Source organism: Vigna unguiculata, chromosome 9 (assembly GCF_037176805.1).
Source record: "Vigna unguiculata cultivar grain cowpea cultivar isolate G323 ecotype 2 chromosome 9, ASM3717680v1, whole genome shotgun sequence".
Lineage (NCBI taxonomy): Eukaryota > Viridiplantae > Streptophyta > Magnoliopsida > Fabales > Fabaceae > Vigna > Vigna unguiculata.
In genome coordinates this window covers 3,330,900-3,354,217 of record NC_140800.1, presented here as the reverse complement: position 1 = coordinate 3,354,217, position 23,318 = coordinate 3,330,900, and the positions used below count along the sequence as shown (strand labels likewise).

Sequence of the window (23,318 nt, the reverse complement as noted above, 5' to 3'; positions counted from 1 at the left end):
AAAAGAATTAATTAATTAATTTACATCATAAAAAACCTCATGTAAAAAGACTCCTATACTAACAATACGCTTTCAACACTTTTGCATTTTTTTTTTAAAGCGTAACTTGCTTATGACTTGTTGCACGTGCATGTTGTAGATTATAGCCATAGACTAATATATTCATGGGTTTGTAGTGAATGAATGAATAGTGTAATAAAATTGTTAAATATGAATGTTAAAGATTAAAAATAGATATAAGATTAAATTGGTGAGGTGTTATGAATGAAAATCGAAAAAGAGAAAAAGAAAAGTAGAGGGGTATTAAAAATGCAGGGTGCAGGTGCATGTCTGGTTTTCTAGGTTTTCGAAAATGAGAAAAAGGTTAAAATGTGTAAGTGGGGGGTGTGTGAGGTAAAGGAACAGAAAAAGTAAAAGAGTTTAGTGGCAGTAAAAGGTGTGAAGCGTACAATGTTGTGTGAGATAGGGTTCAGACACCAACTCAACTCTAATAATATTAATAATAAGCATTTCCTGTTTTGTTTTTATGGCCTTTTTTTTCTTTCTCTCTCCCTTTAGTTTATGAATTTCCGTAGATGTGTCAGAGACAAGAGCTGCCACAGACACAGCTTAGGTGCAGAAGCAGCAGAAGCTCTGCAGCATCAGCAGCAGCAGCAGTAGCATCAGAGACAGAGATGAGAGAGAAATCTCAAATCTGCATCATAATACCATTACTTTTTTTTCATCCATCTACACAAGATTCTGTAACCATGGTCCCTGAAATAAATATACCTGCTCTCTCTTCCCAACCCTATTCTAATATTAATACTCATAGCCCACAAACACACCACTCTCCTTCTCTCTTCTCCCTTTTCAAAATTTTTACTTTTTAATTCCTTCCATTCCACCATTACTTCTCTTCTATCATCTTATCACTTTTTTAATAAACCTGCATTATATACATATATATACAGCTTCTTCCCTTTCCTCTTCTGCTGCATATTTTTGATGATGAATGGGAGGAACAGGTTTCCCTTCACCCCATCACAGTGGCAAGAGCTTGAACATCAAGCTCTAATCTACAAGTACATGGCTTCAGGGATTTCGATTCCACCTGATCTTCTCTTCACCATAAAAAGGAGCTACTTTGATTCCCCTCTCTCCTCAAGGCTTTTGCCTAACCAGCCACAGCACTGTGAGTTTTCTGCTTTTCTTTTTTTTTTCTTTCTCTTTTTCTGTGTCACTGTGTTTGTTTGTTTGTTGGGAGAGTGCAAATCTTTACAAAAAGGATTGATTTTTTTTGTTGGGTGCAGTTGGATGGAACTATCTGCAGATGGGTTTGGGGAGAAAAATAGACCCTGAGCCTGGGAGGTGTAGAAGAACTGATGGCAAAAAATGGAGGTGCTCCAAAGAGGCATACCCAGATTCTAAGTACTGTGAGAGGCACATGCACAGAGGGAAAAATCGTTCAAGAAAGCCTGTGGAAGTTTTGAAAACAACACCGTCATCATCAAACACAAATGCTTCAACTCACCAACACCAACACCACCAGCAACAACAGCAACAACCAATCTCATCAATCACCAAACTCAATACTACTCTTTCTCCTCTTGCATCATCATCGTCTGAATCACACTATGCTCCCTTTCTCTATCAACACCCTCCATCGTCAAGGTCCTCTGCCATTGGCTTGTCCTTTGAAGACAACAGTGCTCCCTTGTTTCTTGACACTGGCTCTTGCTCTCAGTCCAACACAGATTGCAGGTTTCTGTCATTTTCACATTCACACTGCTTCAGCTTAAAACCACTTTCTTCTACTGTCTCAGTTCTGATTCATTTATTCTCTCTCTCTTTATCTCTCTCTCCCTTACTTTTTTATTAATGAAATTAAAGGAGTAGGTATGCATACGGAGAGAAAGAAGAGGTGGATGAACACGCTTTCTTCACAGAGCCGTGTGGTATCATGAAAAGCTTTTCTGGTTCCTCCATGGATGATTCTTGGCAACTCACGCCATTGACTATGAGCTCCTCCTCTTCTTCCACCAAACAGAGGAGTTCCTTTGGCCTGTCCAATGATTATTCTTGCCTGCAACTCCAGAGCCACTCAAAGCCTCAGGAGCAACAAGATCAGGGTGGTTGCTACATGCTGGGTGGAGGAGGCCAACTTGGAAAAGAAGAACCTCAGAAAACCGTTCATCGCTTCTTCGATGAATGGCCCCACAAAGGAAGACAAGGATCTTGGCTTGATTTGGATGACAAATCTTCCACAACCCAGCTTTCAATTTCCATCCCCACCTCTTCTCATGATTTCCCAGCCTTCAGTTCCAGAACCCATCATGGTAATTACTTTAAAAATTGGATTTTGTACAAGTTAGTTTTCACTCATTAGAAAAATATTTTATTTTTGTTTTGTTCTCTTACTTATTAGTGGTGAAGAAGAGTGAGAAGGTTTTTGTAAGGTAAACAACAACAGGTTCTTGGTCTGATACAACTTGGGATGTGTCTGTAACCTTCTATCTGGTTGTTTATGTTTTGCAGATGGTTGAGCTTACATTTGAATAATGGGTCCTTGTACGGAATGAAAGGCCAAAAATGTACGGAGAAGGTGGGGTTAAGATGCTTCGGGGTCTTCTTTCAACCACACCACCCTCTTCTTTTTCTTCTGCCATAAAGGCATTTGAAAGGGATTGGTGTCTCTCTAATGTGTAATCGATCCTATCTGCTAATGCTTTTTCTTAGTTAAGTTCTTTCAAACACAGTACCAAACATTCTGTGACTAAGCCTAAGCTCTTTCATGCTTGAGCTAGCATTCAAAATTCGCACATCTTTGTAATTTTGCTTCATCATTTTCTGCTTCCATAGATACTATGAAACTGGACCCACAGGATTTGCTTGTCTCTCAATTCTGAACATCCATTTTATGTGTATTGCCTAGAACCCTCTTTGTAATCACACTCGTTATTATTACTGTTAAAGTTAAAACCGATTCTTTTCCTTTTCTGCAAACCTTTTTGCTCCAAAACTAATGAGGAAGTTCGTGTATTACGTAATAAGGGGAAACACCAAACACCAAACACCGTTGGCCATGAAAGAAACAAGGTGTGTGTGTTCTTATGACTATGTTTTTATCCGTTACGTAAATTCTTATTGTCTCGGTTGACTGCTATGAATCTGCACGATTCTAAAACGTTGACTACTGTTTGCTGCATACGTGACAGAAATAGAAAATGAAGTGTATATATGGTTTGAATGAATGGTGGTAGATTTATAATTAAAAGGGGTGAGACACGTACCCATCATTTCTATCAAACTTTTTAACACCACCCATGTACTTGTCTTTTGTTACTGTTATACTCTATGTCTTCTTAATTGTTCTCATTTATAGAACAACAGAATCATGATTCAGTATTTTCTGATTTTTTTTTTTTTTATATCAGTTATCCCATTCAATTGTTTCGTGTTTATGTTTAGATGAAAATGATTAATTGTACATATCAAATAGAGTGCTCTCTGAAAGTACATAGTTATTTTTTTTTCTGTCTCTAGCCCAACTATGTGAAGAGACTAATTTTATGACTCAGTCAGATATAGTTGGATTAGTTTATGTGACAAATAAGTAGAATACTCCCTAATAATACAATTACTATTTTTTTTAGTAATCTATATTTTTCTTTTGGGAGTTTTATACAAAATATAGTTTATCTTATCAAATACGAAGATTATCAAGATCTTTTTTTTACAAAATTATAGCGTTTTTTGGTGAAAAATTAATATTCATCTGTTTACAACCAATATTAGGTATACAACTAATCGATAATTATTTTGTTTCATTACTTGTTAAATTATTATTAGGGTTAAATATGTTTTGCTCCCATAAGTTTCAGCGAAATTTAGAATTAGTCCCTTATCAAAACTTTTGATCAATTTAGTCATTCATCTTTCAAAATGCATGAATTTAGTCTTTTTAACCAAATTTTGTTAAGTTTATCTCACGTTTCAAGCGCATTTCATGATAGTATTTAAATTATTTACACTGTTTAACACATTTATGTTTCAATGTTAACTTAAATACTATCATGAAATGTGCTTGAAACGTCAAATAAACTTAGCAAAATTTGGTTAAAATGACTAAATTCACGCATTTTGAAAGATGAAGGACTAAATTGGTATAAAATTTTGATAAGGGAATAATTCCAAAATTTACTGAAACTTGAGAGACCAAAAACATATTTAACCCTTATCATTATTATACAAGTTTTCAATTAGTTGGGTATAAAAAGAGTTGTGAAAAATAATTTATCTTACAAAAATATATAGCAAAATAAGACTCAAAATGACAACTGAGATGAATATTGAAGTGATTAATGTGTTATTACTTGATCACGATTATTGATGAATATGACAAATTTATTATTGGAACTAAAAGTGAAATATGAAAAACTTAACATCCAATTTTGTGTTCAGGTGAATAAATTTATTTTAAAGAAAAATAAAAAAATAATAAAAAAAAAGATTTTTAAGTTAATGGAAAAAAAAATATGAAACAAAATTTTTTTCAAAAAAGATTTTCAAACATAAGAAAAAACAAAGAAAGAGCCCAATTTGTTATTAATTTTCATGAGTCCAATAAGTCAAATATGTTCCACCTTTATTCCTGATAGAGAAATGAATTATATAATAATAATTAGAAGCAATGTCTCTTCGAATGGTAATAATCAATCTTATTAATTGGGATTAATTTTGTGGTCTGATTTTGTTATTGATGATGATTGATTTTGTGATCTGATTTGATACTCATAATTTGCTACTATCATGAGCAATTCCTTCCTTATATTGTTCGTTACAATTCAGACTGAGATTGCATTGACATTACAAGTTGTGAATATAAATACGCACTCTGTCATGACCAGCAAAAAAAAAAATCTTTACACTTATCTAATTTTTTCCCATCACTACTCTCACGTACACACCTCCTTTTTTTATCTCTCTTAAAAAAATATTGAAGGAGGTAGAAAAAAAGAAGAAGAAAACATTTTCTACACTCTTTCTTTCTCTCATTATCACCTGTATAGACACCTCTCATCTTTATCTATGTTGGAAAAACAAACTAACAAAAAAATATTAGAAAAGGAAATAAATAAAAAAAAGAAAAGAAAAAGGTGAGAAGATATTGAAATTATTGTAAGGTACGTCACTCTTAATTCTTTCATCTTTTGATTTAGTTTTTTTTTTTTCAATTTTCATTCTTTTTTTAATCATAAAAATATATGTTTCTCCTTTCTTTATTGTTTGTATGGCCGCTCGCGTCGCATGACATCTAATTTAGACTTTTGTTTGTTCTAAAAATATATACAGATGATCTAAAAATAAAATATAACTTTCTTTGTCTACTCTTTTATATCTATTTGGTTGCTCACGTGGCAATGACATCCACAACTACTCTAAAATAACTTTAAAAAATTATTAAAACTTTATAAATGATTAAAAAAATAAAAAATAAAAGATTAGAAAAAAAAAGAATTTATTTGAAGTGTCTATGGCCCCTCGCGTTACGTGACACCAATTTTAAAATAATACTAAAATTTAAATAAAAAGATTTTCAAAATTATAAAACAAATTAAATCATTTTCAAATAATTTTTCAAATAGATTTTTCAAAAAGAAATACGTGACCCTATGGAAAAATTAAATATTTTAAAAAAACCATATAATTTTTGCATATTTAATTAAAAACCTTATGGGAGTGCTAATACCTTCTCCGCGTAACCGACTCCCATACCTAAAATTTGTTTTTTCGTAGACGTTGCTCTTTTGTATGGTTTTTCATAGTTTTCTATAATAACTATAGTGGCGACTCCAAACTCTATTTTTACAAATTTTAATTTTTGGTTCGTCGTTCCGTCACGATTTCGGTTGCGACCCATACTATATATTTATAAGGTTATTATTTAAAATTAAATATGTTTTTAGTAGTTGGGTTTCTATAATTTTTTTTATCTTTATAATTAATGATTTTAGTATTTATAAAATCAGAAAATTCTGATTTATTTTTTGAATTATACTTTAAAATTTTAAAATTATTATTTTTTGGGAACCGGGATGTCAGTAAGTGAGGATATAAATTAGATAAAATGATGTAATAAAATCATTTGAAAGTCATTCTTTAAAATGAAAAATATTTTAATATAAATTAGATAAAATGATGTAATAAAGTATTGATAAAAATAAAATTAACGTCTAAATATGAATTTAAATAAGTTGTATAATAAAATAAATTATAAATAAAATTAATCTTTTTAAAAGTAACTTTAACTTTATAATTTCAAATAAAAAACACAAATCTACAAAAAGAAAATTTTGAATGATTCATTATTAATGTTGACGAGCTTCATAATTTTATTTTTATTACTTGATTTTAAAATATTAAATTAAAAATACCAACAACTCGTCCGAAGATGGAATATTGTGATAAAAGTTCCTCCCATTAACAATGTCAGTCTAGAGTGCCAACCAACTATAATATATCTAAAAACTTTGAAGCAAGAAAAAAAAATGAACATAATGTGTTTTTTAAGTTAAATGGTCATAATATTAAGATATTCCCAACATGGATTAATGAATAATTATCTAAATAAATTTATTGATGTTAATCAAATTTATCCTTTTGAAAATGATTTATTATTACTATTATTTATCAAGTTTCGTCAATTGTTAATTGGTAAAGACAAGGTGGGATAATAGAGTAGAGATACTTTAAAGTAAGAGTTAGATCTGAATTAGTGGCTATAACTATAACTTATAATTTAATAATAAACACAACTTTATAATAGTAATTCAATCCCCTAATTGAATGGATAATCAAACCATACCGAAAAGAGTTTAATTAATTGGCAATAAAAACTAATAAAAAGGGACCTTAATACATTCTTCGTCCCTACTCTAGTAAGCTACAAGAGCCTGTCCGTTGGGGAATTTCAGAATCTCATATTCTTATAAATACTATTATTAGTGGGTTCTCTAATTTTATAAATTCACATTTATATATTAAATCACTCTATTAGTAAAAATTTAAATTAATTGAACTAAAATAAAAATGTACAGATTTTATCTTTTTAAATTTAAAATTATTCCATTTTTTTAAATAAGACCGATATGAGGCGTTGATGAGACAATGTTACATTTTACACATGAAATAAAACAAAAAAGAAAAAAGAAAAGACATGATAATAAAGCTTTTCTTTCTTCCTTTTAACTTTAAAAGTATATATACATAAATTTGAAGAATGTTATCTTAGGGTGGAAAATTCAATATTGTTTGTCGTCATCACTGCCATCATCTGCATGTGTCTTGTGAACATCTCTGATTTCTCCATCACTCTCCTGCATGTCAACAGAATTTTCTCTTGCTGGACTTGACTGCCTTTGCAATGGTTCATCATCATCAGATTCCGATAATGCTTGCCTTCGCCGAGCTATGCTTGAGGATGGTGCAGCAGCCTAAACAACATAAAAATAAATATTAGGGAATTATAGATTTCAGTTAAATAATTCATGCATTCTTATTATCATTGGCTTAATCAGCAACCAACAGACATTAGACAACAGATATTCTTTAATCAATTAGCCCAATGTAAGGTAAGATGGAGAAATATAAATTCCAATTAAATAATAAATTACCATCTCCTCTTCTGCATCGGAATCTTCAAGCCCAGCTGCAGCAAGAAGACCCTGAGCATTTTCCTCCTCATCATTCATCACACTCGGAGGTTCCTCTCTGTATGCGTCAGCTTCTTCCTCATCCATTTCTTGTTCATCCATCATATCAGCTTCCGGTTCCTCCGTGTCATACCGTGATCTTGAATGCTTATCCTTCTTTCTCTTCTTTCCACTTTTTCTTTTCTTCTTCTCACCGGTTCCTGCCTCTTCATCATCTGACCTTTCTCTCCGTTTTGAATGAGTACTGCTCTTCCATTGCTCCTACAAATACAAATGAAAGTTTAGGAAAAATTTAAAATCCTCTCAGCCAAATATTTTTTATCCTAGGAATGATGCTTCTGGGGAATCATATTTCTGGGAGTCTTCATGTGTTTAGTATATGTTGAAAAGGTTTCTGGAAATGTTATCACGAATATGGCTAGTAGAACTATCCTACCTTAATGGAAACCTTTATTTCAAAAGTATGAAAACAATAGAAAGCAATATGAAACATATCCTAGACACCCTTCTACTCTTGAAAGAATACCTAGAAATCCTTACCTTAACACGCTTAAAGTGTTCCTCCTGTTGTTGCACTCGCTTTAGTTCATCTTCTTGTTTTCTCCTTTCCATCTATTTCACATTAAAATAAAACGTAGTTATTTATATAGAGAAAACATGTAGTGTTAACCAACACGAATGCAGTAGATGCTGAGCAATTAAAAACAACGCACCTGAAACTTCCTTTGCTCTTCAGCCTTTCGTCGAGCTTCCTCTGCCAATGCAACCTGACGAGCAAGTTCCTGTCTCTGCCGTACTTGCTGCTCTTCACGCTCAGCAGCTTCAAGATGAACTCTCGCAGCCGAAAGTAAGTGGTTGCAGTATCCAACGTGAGTGTCAATTTTCTTCTCATCAAACCCATGAATGTGTAGGTTGGACGCAGCAGACAACTGACTAAATACACGAACAGCATTTTGCAGCTCAGCAACAGTTGCTCTCACCTAAAGTTAAGAAACCAATATCAATTACAAATTAGTGCATCATAATAGATCCTGTTTGACAAAGGTAGGAAAGGGATCACTTGAATAAGAGCTTCGAAAAGGAGTACCATCCAGCAGAAAACAAACCCCAATGAACTCAGATATTCTTGTGTAAAAACTACAACTCTTAAAAATTATAGCCCGGATAAACTCAGATATTACCTTCATCCATAAACAAAAAATTATTTGAATGACAGACAATGTTGACAAGTGTCCTTGGTAAACTGGTTAACAAAAGTAAAAGGTTTTTAGCGAAAAGGAAACTTTATTACATTGAAAAATCATAAAGTTTCTTGACTAGTACATTTATGCACTAGTTAGCATCCCTTACAAAGAAAATATGCCCTAGTATCCAACATTATTTACTAAGCAAATTAAAGTAACAAAGTGAACACATTGTCCAGCACTTGATCGTTATATTATACTAAGCCTCCAAAACTATATAATAATAATGAACACACACAAAAATAAGCATCCCCTATATTACAGATATTTAGTAACTTACTGAAGCAGAACAATAGAATAGTGAAAACATTAAATTATCTTCACTTAAAAAGGGTTCATAAACTCTATACATCGTTGAATGTAGAAACGGGCAATCCAACTGAAGCACCCAACAAAGTAAACTGAAATTTTACATTATGAGGCTAACTAGAGTATACTTAATATGACCCAGGTACCATACAACATGGATATGGGAATTCTAAAAACTTCAGGGTATGATACAACATAGACGTGTTAACATGAACTTATAAAGACATATTTTTAAACCTGGATATTCATAGATACATTGATCATATATCATTAATAAACAACCACATCACACCAGTAGATGAGAAGAATTTATTCAAAGAAAAAACTTCTGATCATAAGACATACATATTATTTATCTTCCATTATTTCAAAATATGCTATTTACCCCGAGAACATGCCACAAGAATTCCATATTTTTCCAAAAGTATTATTAAAACATGTAAGGAAAAGCATCCTGTGTAATTATTTCATGCTGCATCCTGAGTAATATTTAAAAGAAACCTAGGCTCTATAATTGTCTACTATTTACAAGAACTTTTAGGATATAGAAGAAAAACCAAAGCCAAATGTAATAATGGTAGCAGCAGCAGCAATAATAATAGTAACTTGGAGGATACTTCCTGTATATATAATTCTAGTCATATCATAAATGTATTGGGATAGGATGAAATGATACTTTTCCATTTTCTAGTATCTTGGCTTAATAGGTTTCCTTCCAGTCTAATTTACTCGGCCTCTTGATGACCTTCTAAGTTTATTTTCAAAGCAAGAATCAAATTACAGATATGAACACTTTTTTACTGATATACTAAGGTAAGACGGTTTTCCAAGATCAAACTACGTGTTCCTTATGCTGCAATTTATTCAATATTCTTATTTTCAAGACCCCTGAAATAATTGAAGGTGAAAATAGATATTCTACAGGCGTTTACGAGCATATCCACAGATCTAGAAATATATATTCAATGGATAAAAAAACTACCTCATCTGCAGTCCTCTTTGCTTTTTGTAATGTTGATGCTGAAAATTTTTGCATTGCAACCCCAGCATCAAACCTTAAAGTATAGTTTGAGGGTGCCAAATGGATGGCTCTCAGTAGTGTTTTTATACAGTCTTGCCACTGTTCAGCCTCATAATGGGTACGAGCTAAATACAGAAGTATTTGAGAGTCTGTGTTATGATAAAACTTCCGCAAGCAGTTTTGGTACTGCACATGATAAAAAAGATCATCAGCACTCGATTGCTGTCATAAAGACTTGGGGAGTAGGAATTTGAAAACAAAAAAACGGGTACAATCTAAAGATAGGATAAGTTCACCATTTTTACAGCCAAAGCAAAATTCCCCTGAGCAAAATAAACATGGGCCAGATTTATCCAAACATCAGGCATCTGGACAAAAACACTACCACTGGCAGCTTCTTGAACCTACAAAAAATTAATAAAGTAAGAACTCACACAGATGGAAGTTTAAGCCCACTATATACTCCAAGCTTTAGCACACATATAACAACCTGTGTAAAGATATCCTTTGACACATCAAAATGACCTTTTTCTGCTAACACTACCGCAGCACCATTGGCAGCATATAAATTAGAAGAATGCTGAATCAGAACCTACAAATGTTTTGAAAATAAAATGTATCAGATAACATAATTCCATTGGTAGGACAGTACGTAAATTATACATGTAAAGAATAGACAAAATATGACACTTCAGGAAAATGTAATTAAAGCAGAAGTGTTGAATCATGGTAATCCCAGGGTATACTGATTGTAAATAAATTTCATCTTCTCCTAGTAGAGAGAAACACATAAGTACCCACAGACAATCTATAATTGGAAGTAAAAAGTGCTCTTACAAAATAGTATTTAATTGAATTACACGATAAAATACAATTAGTGTTCATGGGTATTTGTGTGTCTAAGGAGTTGCACTCAATTAATATTAGCCTAGGAAATAGTCTTTACTAAAGGTCTGTTTAAATAATTTTTTTCTGAAACACTTACAAGAGAAAACAATACAAAAGAAAATTGTTAACAAGATTTTTAAAAAGCTAAAATTAACTTCCGGAAAAATTAAGAAATTTAGCTTTTTTACAAGTTAATATATAAAAAAAAAAATCGTGGACAAGTTTATTCCAACAAAGAAACCAACAACGTCTGTTAAGAGTCTATATATATGGATGATATGCAGAACATACGATCTACATTTTTTGAACAATGTTGTTAAATAGCCACTATAGCAACACTATATTCTCATTATTAAATAATAAAGTGAATATTCCCCCCTTCTAAATTCAACTATTCAACAGCTATTACGTTGAGAACATGGAACGATCTATAAGTTACTAGGTAAAAAATCAAGCTCGAACCCTTTAGTCTTAAAGCATGGATAACCCACAAGCCTGCAGCAGAAATGCAAATATATGGTTGATTTTCTTTCTATGCATAGTCTATCTGGTGCTTAAGCTGTTCCAAGCTGACTATAGTTAGTTTTATTTCTATGCATGTCAAGTGAATGAAATGATATGATTAATGAAAATGCAAATATATGTTTACCAATCAAAAGTTAAGAAATAACAAAAATGAAAAAATAGCTCTTATTCTCATAGACAGTAAAAAAGACCTACTCTAGTATAAAGTTCCTTGGCCTTTTCCAAATGAGTAGCCTCTAGCTTGGGATTTCTCTTTTCATTGCGAACTGCTGCAAAGTAGTTCCAGTTTCCCTATTCAATTCACACACAGTGTATCAAACAAATTATCAAAGTAACACAAGTATGAGGACACAATCACAATGAAGATATTGGTGGAATGAAGAATATTAGATGCCAACACATGCTTTCCACCAACATTCTCACAATTGTAGCAGGAACAGGAATACAGAATTTGGAACACAAAGATAATAAAATGAAATGTCCGTTGAACAGCAGATATACCAGAGAGAGAGTAGCATATGGGTCCTTGCCATCCGTTGCATCACTAGCAGCTCGGAGTGTTTCTTTTGCCTTTACCCAATCATCATTTTTCAACTCCAACTCACCAAGCATTGATAATGCATTGGGACACTTGTCATTCACCTTCAAGGCATCATTAACCTACAGAAAGGAGGGTCAAATAGTAAATCTACATAATTAATAAATAAGAAAAGCAAGAAGGTCGTAGGGATAAAATAGTAACCAGTTCAATGCTTAATAGAATGTTGTTCCGAGCTTTTGCAATTGCAGCTAGCCTCAAATACGCATCAATATAGTCTGGGTACTGATGACAAAAGACAATAAAATAAATAAATAATCAAATAGTAAATTGTGTCAATGTACTAAATTGGTCATTAGAATTAGTTATCATCCAATAATTGAACCATACATAATAATAACAAGATGTACTGCAACAATATAGGTATGGGGCTTGTTCCGATAAACTTTCCTAAAAAATTGTCCTTATTTTTTTGTATCAATTGTTTCCTAATGTATGCACTGATTTGATTTTAGTAATAAATCTGTTCAGAATCAGATTTAAATAACTTCTGAATCATGATCCGATCGTTGGATGGGCTATTTATTGCTTCTTGTAGTGGCAGATTCAGTTACCTCTTTGGGACTAAAAAAACTAACCAGTAACTGTATCATTAAATATGTATCAGAAAAATAAAAGATTTCCATCCCTTTTCTAATAAGCTTCTCCAAAAGCACTCGTACAAGAAGAAAATAAGAAGATCAAATTAGTTTCTCCATAAAATTATCCAATTTCAGCTTTTGGTGAAGCTTATTTCTTTTTCCTTCTTATAAATGCTTATTAAGAAGTTTATCTAAACAGACCCCTCACCAGATTAGTTCAAAGTGTGAGCAAGAAATAACAGTAATTTATTCAACAGGAAAAAAGCAATTCAAGCCACACAAAAAAAAGTAAAGGAAAACTTCGAATGGGAATGAAATAGATATATAAGGGTATAAATACTCATTTGGTCCCTGTAGTTGAACAAACTTTACCTTTTAGTCCATACACTTAAAGCCATCAATATTAGTCCTTATTTTTAATCTCTTTTAGTCCCTATGACTTTAGACAATAAGGGCTTAAAAAGATTAAAGAAGTATATATAGGGGAAAAAAAGAGATACTAAAATGGTATTTACAGAGACTAAAATGAACAGGGATTGAATAAGTAATTAAACCAATACATAATTCGTATTTTTATTATTATTGACCAAAAAAAGGTCTAGACACAAATAAACTTTAATTTGGTTATTTGCAGCCATAATAATGATTTAAGATTTTTGCTCAAAACCAAAATATAATTAAGTGAAAAACTTCCTAAGCATCATTATGAAAATGAGGAGACTGAATGGTTTCTAACACACTTCCCAAATTACGGTTGTTAAATGACAATAGATTGCTTCTTTACAAACACTTCAACTGATCTAAATTTTAAATCACTGGTTAAAATTTTTGTGAAGTTACAAATATATCATAACCAAGACTGTGGAGAGACACATTGGCTAATCTTGCAAGTCTATTCATTCATAATTGCATGTGCATCTTGATGCACAAGAAGCTACACACATGCACATACCTTGAACAAGATAAGGCGATACAAAATGCTGGCAGTTCCAGATTCATTTAACTGTTCAAGTAACCTAGCCAGGTTAAAAAGTACGGTGACTTTATCCCAAGGTACTTCTACATGATGACCATTGCTTTCAAGGTCATGAAATAATTGCATGTCCTTGAATTGAAGAGTAGAAGTAGCAGCATCAACAGAAGACTTATTTTCCTCATTGATGAAAGATAGCCAAACACCATCACCTAGAGCCTCCTTAAATGTTTGTTGAGCAAGCTGATAAATTGAAGAAAATAGAGCTTAAAGTGGTAAGTGTGCAGGGGAAGGAGCCATAATATGAGCTTTCATTCATTTTAAACAAGAGTACAAACCTCAAATTCACCCCTTTCAAACTGAAGCACGCCAACATTATTTAGTAATTCAATTGGTACTTCTTGACCTCCCTTCTTAAAAAGAGTCCGAGCCTGTACCAGAATTACAATATCTATATAATAACAGATTATGAAACTTCAAAAGTGTATGTCATTAAATTATATTTCATAAAAATAAAATTTCCAGACCACAACAGAGAGCATATGATAAGCTCTTAACCCCTTACAGTTTTGAATGCATCAAGTGCAGCTCCTGTGTCGGAAAGAATTAACAATTCTCCCAGCTCAAGAAATGCCTGCAATACAAAGAATATTTTTCAAGAAGAAACCAAAAGCTGAAGCTAGATCAAGAATGTCGGTCCAATTACCAATTTCACATTTACCAACACCATAGCAATAATTTCGAAATCTATTGGATTTTTGTAGCTATAATTTCGAAATCCATAATAAAAAAATATCTATGAATACATTATAAAAGAAATACCAGAAGCATTCACCTGGGCATCACGGGGATCAATTTTTGTAGCTCTCCTAATAAAGTCCTGGCCTTTGTCGGTTTGACCAAGCTGAACATATATATGCGCAAGCGCCTATAAAAAAGACAATATATCAACACAACAATGAGAGAGGGAAGAAAGAACATCCAGTGACAGATAAAAAGAGATGATCTGGTTGTTCTAACAGCTTTCACTTCATACACAAACCTAATCATCAATTTCTTCTGTACCCTAGTCTACAATTTTGTTTTTTTACATTGATAATCCTTGGCTATTATTCGATAACTTTCACCAAAAATTTGGGAAAATTATAAAAACAATTTTCTGTTAAAAGTGTTTTGAACTTAATTAATAATTAACAGCCTAATTTGTTAATGAGAAAGTGAATGACCACTTAGCTGTAGTCATGGTGCAAGAATGTTAATCTTTCACATTTTGTAAACTAATTCCTCCTTAACTGATATTTTTGCAATGAATTTCCTTCATTTTTTCCCGAGAGACTCAAACAAAACAATTAGTGCTAGGCCTGTTAGCATACATAAATATAGATGACCATCAAATTTGCAGTGATTGATGTTGAGCAAGGCATGATTTTAATGTTTGCTCTACACTTTATGGTATAAACCAATTTCTCCAAATAGAAAGACGTGTTCTCAACTGATTTTATCCAATCTTGCACCTTTCACCATGGCATATCTGAGGTGTTAGATGTTAAATGACTCTTATGTTGCTGCAAAAGCATTCAAGCCCTAGAAAGAGAAATGATGAAAAAAGGGGGGAAAGTAAAATTTCCTTTTTGAAGCACTTACTTTCAATGTCTCACAATTATCCGGGTATACCTCCAGGACCTTTTCAAAGTTTGAGAGTGCACTTTTAAAATCTCCCAACTTTATCTGTACTTGTCCCAGACCTGGAAACGTTAGTGATTAAAACTGTGAATTAGGTGAGCGATGTTGAAGCAATGAGTGTTTCAAATTGAACCAATGTTGTCAAAATGAAGATTTCATATAGGATAGGGAAGGTGGTGAAAGATAGTTGCGGGATAGCAAAATAGATCATGAGAATCTACTAAAGTAGAAAATTAAACACAGTAATTTATAAAAAAAATATCATAGAAAATGAAAATAACTTCTAAATCACGTCATTAAACAAAATCAGAAAACTCAAGGGTAACACCCAATAGTACAAACAGTCATAATTATTTGCATAAATGAATTCTTCAAAAGTCATAAGACAACTAAAACACAAAGAAAATAGTCCAAATGTCCAATTATAGACTCAAGAATAACATAGTCATTCTCAAGTTAAGTTACATTATCAAATTACTGCACCATGGCCATAGACCTAATCATATCACAAAACCAATAACCAAAACATGGTTGGATGTTTAAATAACGCAATAAATATCAGCTACTAAACTGCCAAAAATAGGCAGGCAGGTACAGAATCAGTATATCTGCTAACCATGTAAGTAATGAAGATTTCAGTAATGGATTTCGTATCTAATAAATGTACATTCAAAGTTGCAGAAATGGTAAAGAGTTTCAAATATTATGGAGCAACTGACCATAATAAGGAAAGACAAATTCGTGGGGCTTGTTGACTTCCTTGACAGATGCCATGTAATACACCCCAGCTTTGTCATAGTCTCCCTATGGTGAGAAGAAAAAATCAGAACCATCAACAATATTACAGCTTGAAAGTTGGAATGCCCAAAAAAAGAGATAGTGTCTTGTGAACATTTTCAGAATCATTCTTAAAACACAAGTCAAGAATAGGGTTGTAGAAAATAAAAGCAAGAAAAGGTAAGTAATTGTTTGAAAAAGACAGAAATATACAGATCTGTAGCGATTTAATTGGAGATGTGGGATCATCATTGGGCTGATGGATCATCTATTTTGCAAGAGAGTATAATAAAATTTGGATGGATAGTGGATGCTATTCAATGCTAGCATACTAGATAGAGATAGACATTTTATGAATGTCACAAGTGAACACAGTATATAAGGTTTTAATAATACTAATGAGAAAAAGGAGACTGTTTTAGACACCAGCGCTTATTAATCATGCTTTCTTATCCTTCTAGCTTCACTCTATGACAAGAAGGCTGACAATGGTATACCTCTTTCCATGCGAAGTTATTTCTTGAAGATTGTTAAGGAGAGTGTCATGAATGAAACAAACAGATGCAATTAGTGAATAATCACGTACAGATAAAACACTAGAATATGCAGAATAGCAGAAGATTTAAACTCATAACTTAGTTGATTACACAATATTCTCCTCCGCTACCAGAGCTGAGGCTCTTCTCAGAGCACTCAGTCAAAAACCACAATACTAACATGATTCTCAACTAGTTCCCTATACCTTCCATATGGAAGACTTAATTGGACATGGACCTAAATGTTGACCCATGTACACCCTCTACATCATCCAGCCTAAGATTTCCATCAAGTACAGTTCAATCAATTTATGACCAAATATATACGTGCACATAGAGGACTAGTGCATTACTTCATATTCAAACTTATACATCCCTTCAACCACTGACACAGTTCAACCAAACATATATGCTCAGTAAAGTTTCAGAACAATATTGTAAAAGGAAAATGAAAAAATAAGATTCAAACCTTGCTATGGTACGAGCGTGCTAAATTGTAGTATGAGTGAGACTTTGTTGGCCCATGATTGGTAACAGCCAATGCAGTTTCAGTCAGTTGCTCAACTAAAAAATGTTGACCAGTGAAGAAGAAATGATTTGCAAGATAATTCAGAGCCATTGCACAGTATGGGTATATCTCAAATGCCCTCTGCATTTTTACCATTCCCTTCCTGATACCACTAGCTGTTTCATGTTATACAGTATCAGAATATGTCCACTTAATGAAAAGCTAACAGTAATTAACAAATATGTATGTGCATAAGAAAATGATAAAAGAAAAGGTGAACCTTCATTAGTACGCAAGTCCATTATTGCAAGGGCAACTAGAGCCTCAACATTTTCTGGGTCTAGCTGAAACAAACAAGATCATGAAGCATATACACACCAGTAGCAGAAAAATACTAAAGCAGTTGAACCACTAGTTTTTAAAAGATTCACTTGCATGTAAAACACTAGTTATTAAAAGATTCACTTGCATGTAAAACTCGCTCAAATGCTTGCTGAGCCTTCTCAAATTGACCTAATTTGTAGCGACATAGACCTATGCCAAGTCTCACAGCTGCCGGGCAATTGGGAAACACTTGCAATGCTCTCTTCAGATTTGCAAATCAAAGAAAAAAGGGTGGTGTTAAGATGTGGTCAACGTATAGAAGAACTGTCACAATTCAAGTAATAAGCCAGGCGGAACAACAGTATTTGGTTTATATAACCTTTAATATGTTTACAGGTTAAATATTCTTTTACATAACTTGAAGAAATCAGCCACTAAAATAAAATATCTACCCACAAAATTTTAATATCATTTATATAATTCATTGACATTATAGCTTAAACATGACAAGTTGTAACAGTCACAAGACTATCCCCAATCCACTTGAATTTTAGCATGCACGTTGCTGAAATTATATGTTAAAAGAATGGTTTCACAGAAATTAAATCCGATCAAAGCTAGTGTGTGTCGTACTGATCTAGTTCCAAAGGGAAGAATAAGTAAAAAGGAGTTTTGAATATTATTTTGTGTAATATCAATTGTACAAAGGAAGTTACATTGCATAGGCTTAAACTAACAAGTGAAACTATTTGCACTCAATAGAGCTAAATTTTATCAAACAAATCTGCGAGAAACAAATCAGTTACACTTCCAAAAGTAAAGAAAAATGGAAGGAATATTCTGTCCCAAGATTGTATAATCTAATAATTGTACTCGGCATATTAATGTAAATCCTCAATAATGATAAACATGTGAACGAACATAGATAAATGTTGGACATATGTAAACTGTTAATAATCATACATCACTTCTCAACAGCAATAACATGGCTATACTACTAACCTTATACAAATCAAGTGAATCCGAGTATCGTCCGCGGTTGAACTCAACACAAGCCTGTAGATATTCAGTAAAGATGTTACAAGAAATACAGCACATATAAGACAAAAATGACACCTCAAACTAGCTCCAGGTTTTACTATTCACATTCTGAAAACAAACAGAATAATAGATAACTAGTATATGAGAGCATGTGCATTTCAAATTTGAAGTAAAAATGTGGCAGATATAGATTCCTAGCAGGCACTGACCAGCAAATATAGATATTTGCTGAAAAATTTGCAGCAATGTAATAAGAATACAAGATGCAAGGAGATTTGAGACAAACCAGCACAATTGACCTTGAAATTATAGTTATTGGGCAATTACCAAAAAGAATTTTTAGAAAATATATTTCCTGTTCATTCAATAGTAAACATTTTACAGAACTTCCACATTTTGTAGTTCTACCAGAAACAATTGCTACCCAGATGAATTGAAAATATGTCCAAAATAGGAGGAAAAAGAAAATACAACTACAAGAAATTAAAAAATGCATCAGCTAAGAGAATCCTCCACCCTCTAAAGTGAAGTCATGGGAGCCACAAAGACAGACAAATCTTGAGAAAAAATGAAAGAACAGGTTCTAACAAGATAAAGACTAAAGGATAAAATTTCAAAAATAAGCTATTGACAATTAGACCTGTAAAAATGAAACGACACTGACAATTCAATCCCAAAGCAACCATAAAGATGAGAAATGTTGGCTAAAGTGCCAGTGGTGTACCCTAACAAATCCCACCATATGTGACGCCCATAAAACATTACACTCATGTATAAGAATACTTTGTTTTAGTTTTCATTTGCTGGAGTACACATGTATGTCCTCCCATCACTTTAGGTTAGTTGAGATATGTTTTAAGTTATTTCTGACATCATTAGGTTAGATCTAACTGCACAAACATCCTCTCTACACTATACTTGTTATTCATTTGATTGAATGGTAAAGAAATCACCCTCTACAACCCCCTCTTCAGCTCTTGGAACTTCCAGTCAAGTTTTCCTCTGCAATTTTTCTGTGATAATCAAAGCAGTATCCTTATCTCATATTCTTGTCCTTCACACCCGTATCAAACATATGGTGTTGGATCTTCTCTATGTCCATGAGAAGGTGCTCGAAAAGCAGCTTCTGTTCAGCATATTACAGCCCAATATCAGTGGGTTCTTTCCTTAACCAAGATCTTTCTCCTACCAAATTTTTCCAAAACAGTAACAAGCTCAATGTAGATATGCTTCCTAATGTCAAGCACCCACCCAACTTGAGCTTGAAGAGGCTTGTAAGAGAATATTCTGTTTCATTTCAGCTGCTTAAGGAAGTATCTATTTCCTCTATATCACTTTCAGCTAGTAGGGAGTTGTTTCTTTAGTCAGCCTGGAATCTGTTAGGTTAGATATAACAGTATAAATTTCCCCTGCACCATAATCGTTATTCCATATTGAAAAATAGAAAATCTACATAACATGAACAACTCCTTATTCCAACAAATGCCTCCTAACATTGAATATTGGTAACTGGAAAGAATGTTATATGTAGAGTCAAACTCCACTAGTCCCAAAAAGATTAAAAAAGTTCAAGTCTATTGAGCTACATCATAACTGATGGATGGCCTATGATTACTTAAAAAAAAGGAGTCAAGATTAAAGTCTTTAACTCTTCTAAACACGGTTAGCAAGAAAACAATCAACATTCTTCAAGCAACTAACTCATGGAAATTGTGAATAATAGTTATCATCAATTTCTGATTTACAAGTTCCACAGATGTTATGTAATTGGCACTTGGCAGTGATTAACAAAGAAAATAAAGAGAATATCCTTCTCCACTTGATTTCTTTTCATCTCAAAAAGCCCTACTCCTTAGATTATAACATGTATTCAATGTTCAGTCTGTTTGATAACAATTCTTTTTTGTTCAAATGAAAAATAGTGAAAGGAGAGAAGACAACTTGCAACCATCTGACAACTCTTTAAATTATGTGTTAAAACCATAAATGCTAAATTCTTTGCAGTGAGAACGTAAACTTAATATATCTACTATTATACCTGGCCCAAAAGAGCAGGAACATTATCACGGACTCCATCTAACACAATCTTAAATGCAGCAGATGCCTGTTCTACTTCCCCCTTTGCTAGCAAAAGCTGACCTGTAAGAATTAACTAAACATTAATTTTGTTAAGTATCTACAGTGCATGATGCTTTCTTCGTGGCTACATATGGCAGACATTTTGTTTATAAATCTAGATACTTGCAACTAGGAAAACATATATTATGTAACAACTATACCACAACAGAACAAAGTTACAAAATAATCCCTGACTTTATCTCGAACATCAAACATGTTTCAGCCAAAATACAGAAATTTCTAAACAGTCAATATGTCAAAAATATATACAAGATTGTAAAATACAAAACAATATGATGAGATATAAAACATGATCAAATGAAAATGCATTCAAAATTTAAAGAAGAACAATCCAAATTCTGAAATACTTGAGTTTTGTGAATGTTGTCTCAAAATGGATATTGGATATTTTGATAGGATGTCTACTGGCTACCTAAGATCATTGCTATAACTCAATCCAAGATAAACAATATTGTAAAACTACTGATCACAATATAGTTTCAATTAGACATACTTAACACAAAAACACAAGCAAATTTACACATTCACCTTTCCCAACCCAAGTGGAGGGCTCATGCATGTCAATCCTAGATGCTTTGTTGTAGTATTGCGTTGCCAAAATAAAATGCTCCTCCTTTTCTCGTTGTTTTGTCTCTATTTTTCCAAGGTAGCTATAGTAAGCTCCTAGGGCATTTAAGATAGCTATCCTCTCATATCTAACATCAGCATAATAATCATCAATTTCTGCAAAAATTGATTGAAAACAATCAGGAAGGTTAAATTTACTAAACTTAATAGCCAACATCAATCAATAAGATTAATAAGCCAAATCCATACAGAAGATTTGTACCAAACATATATGAAAAAAGAATACCTGGACTGGATCCTTCCTCCAAAATCTGGCGAAATTGATCAATTTTTCCCTGCTTGAAGTACTCCCTCTGCACACATATGAGATTAGAAGTTCAGTTGAATACAATATCATCAAAGCAGAGAAAACAACTAAATATCGTGCAATGTATGTTTAAATAGGGACTGCAGTGTGTGTATAGAAATACACTTGCAGTTGAAATGATGTTATGAGTACATAGTAGGCGCACTTGCAGTGTAAAGGGAGTTCTACACAGTCAGTTAATATAAAAATGACCATGTGTGCACAATGTAAATTTTTTCACAAAGGGAGCAAGAAAAGAAACTGATCATGATTTTCCATATAATTAAAAATGATTATTTTCAGGTCTTGCAATGTCAAATGCAGTCATGAATGTACAAGCCACTCACAAAATATATTGTTGGGAACATTAAAATGGACCAGGTAAAATAGTTATTTATCGATTTAGTAGAGACAATTGAATGTGTTTCTGCTAGAACCATAAAGTATAAAGTTTTTCGTGATTGATATCGTTTGATATTAGAGCTCCCAGAGTTTGATATTATTTGTCCTCTGTCATGTGAATGTAGTGTAATGACACATCATATGCTATTTTATGTATTAAAACTAATTTTATGCATTGAAACTAATCAGTTAATTTGACAAAAAAAAAAAAAAAAAATCAATCCCCAACTATCATGAACTTTTCACTTGCTACAAAAATCAGAAACACACGCAAAACCTCATTATCACATGCAGTTGCAACTCAGAAATTCACGACAGATGAAATTAAAAGCCCGAAACGAACCGCAATGATGAGCCAGAGATCGAGAGGGGCTTGTTCGGCCTTAAGGATGTCGAGGATGTCGGAGGCGTCACGCGGAAGCTGATCTAGAGCAACCCTAACCTCTTCCTCCGAATTCTGCACCGGTATGTACACCGACGCCATTGATTTCCCAAAGGCACTTCAAATCAATTGCGGAGTGAGAAACCCTAACGAAAGGTCTTATTGAGTTTGTGACAGAAGAAACACCCTCACATGAGAAAACAGAGCAGGTAATAAACTCCTCTTTGTGCTTTGCCTATCAACTCTCAGAAGTAGCTTGTTTCTCTTAGGTATGTGACCCAATGACGAGCTCCAATCATACATATTCAAATTGAGGAATTTCTTTGCAGGACTTCGTTTATTTTATGTAATTAAAAATTATAATAAATATATATTTTTTAAAATTATTTATTATAATCTATTATTTATTATTTATTATCTACTATCTATTATCTCTTATATATTATTTGTTATTATCTATTATAATATTAAAAAATTATATTAAAAATTTATTTTATTATTTATCTTTATTTTGTTGATAGATGTCCAAAACTTTAATCTTTTATTCATTTGATATCGTTAAACTTTTTTATTTATATTTGTTTTATCGTGCTTATAAAAATATTTTACTTTTTTCTATTTATTTTATTTTTAAATTGATGTGTCCTAAAAATAGAAATTTTTTTTTATTTTTTTATTCATGATTATATTTTTTATAATTTCGAATTAATTGGTTATTTAATAAATTATTAAAAAATAACTTGTATTTAAAGTATTGGTTTTTATAGTATTTTTATCATT

General features: G+C 32.5%; 2 protein-coding genes across 4 annotated transcripts; one reads left to right on the top strand and one right to left on the bottom strand.

Annotated features, from left to right (window-relative positions):
* Positions 1–572: 572 nt before the first annotated feature.
* On the top strand, positions 573–2,882 carry GRF6 (growth-regulating factor 6). Of its 2 annotated transcripts, XM_028046374.2 has the most exons (5): positions 573–1,174; positions 1,293–1,743; positions 1,873–2,318; positions 2,408–2,438; positions 2,518–2,882. In XM_028046374.2, exons 1-5 carry the CDS (start codon positions 988–990, stop codon positions 2,648–2,650), a joined length of 1,248 nt encoding a protein of 415 aa, XP_027902175.2. In that variant the 5' UTR covers positions 573–987; the 3' UTR covers positions 2,651–2,882. The 2 variants fall into 2 exon arrangements, with proteins under 2 accessions (XP_027902175.2, XP_027902177.1); XM_028046376.2 differs by lacking the exon at positions 2,408–2,438 and having other exon boundaries at positions 580–1,174.
* A 4,317-nt stretch (positions 2,883–7,199) lies between these two features.
* On the bottom strand, positions 7,200–22,828 carry ELF8 (binding protein). 2 transcript variants are annotated; one of them, XM_085666659.1, is made up of 24 exons: positions 22,500–22,827; positions 21,695–21,761; positions 21,370–21,564; positions 20,741–20,841; positions 18,664–18,717; positions 17,803–17,923; positions 17,618–17,677; positions 17,299–17,513; positions 16,236–16,320; positions 15,478–15,578; positions 14,669–14,761; positions 14,399–14,467; positions 14,172–14,264; positions 13,813–14,076; positions 12,424–12,504; positions 12,183–12,341; positions 11,877–11,972; positions 10,759–10,860; positions 10,565–10,672; positions 10,230–10,454; positions 8,408–8,674; positions 8,235–8,306; positions 7,656–7,955; positions 7,200–7,475 (listed from the first exon to the last, which is right to left on the bottom strand). In XM_085666659.1, exons 1-24 carry the CDS (start codon positions 22,638–22,640, stop codon positions 7,284–7,286), a joined length of 3,261 nt encoding a protein of 1,086 aa, XP_085522785.1. In that variant the 5' UTR covers positions 22,641–22,827; the 3' UTR covers positions 7,200–7,283. The 2 variants fall into 2 exon arrangements, with proteins under 2 accessions (XP_085522785.1, XP_085522786.1); XM_085666660.1 differs by lacking the exon at positions 10,759–10,860 and having other exon boundaries at positions 22,500–22,828.
* Positions 22,829–23,318: the final 490 nt, after the last annotated feature.

What these genes read in the sequence shown, in the direction of transcription:
- GRF6 (XM_028046374.2), top strand. Translation starts at nt 988, where the DNA reads ATGATGAATGGGAGGAACAGGTTTCCCTTCACCCCATCACAGTGGCAA. An exon ending in GCCTAACCAGCCACAGCACT is followed by an intron (nt 1,175 to 1,292) that starts GTGAGTTTTCTG and finishes TGTTGGGTGCAG; the next exon opens with TTGGATGGAACTATCTGCAG. An exon ending in CAGTCCAACACAGATTGCAG is followed by an intron (nt 1,744 to 1,872) that starts GTTTCTGTCATT and finishes ATGAAATTAAAG; the next exon opens with GAGTAGGTATGCATACGGAG.
- ELF8 (XM_085666659.1), bottom strand. Translation starts at nt 22,640, where the DNA reads ATGGCGTCGGTGTACATACCGGTGCAGAATTCGGAGGAAGAGGTTAGG. An exon ending in CACTTGATGCATTCAAAACT is followed by an intron (nt 14,265 to 14,398) that starts GTAAGGGGTTAA and finishes ATTCTGGTACAG; the next exon opens with GCTCGGACTCTTTTTAAGAA. An exon ending in ATCGCCTTATCTTGTTCAAG is followed by an intron (nt 12,505 to 13,812) that starts GTATGTGCATGT and finishes TTTTGTCATCAG; the next exon opens with TACCCAGACTATATTGATGC.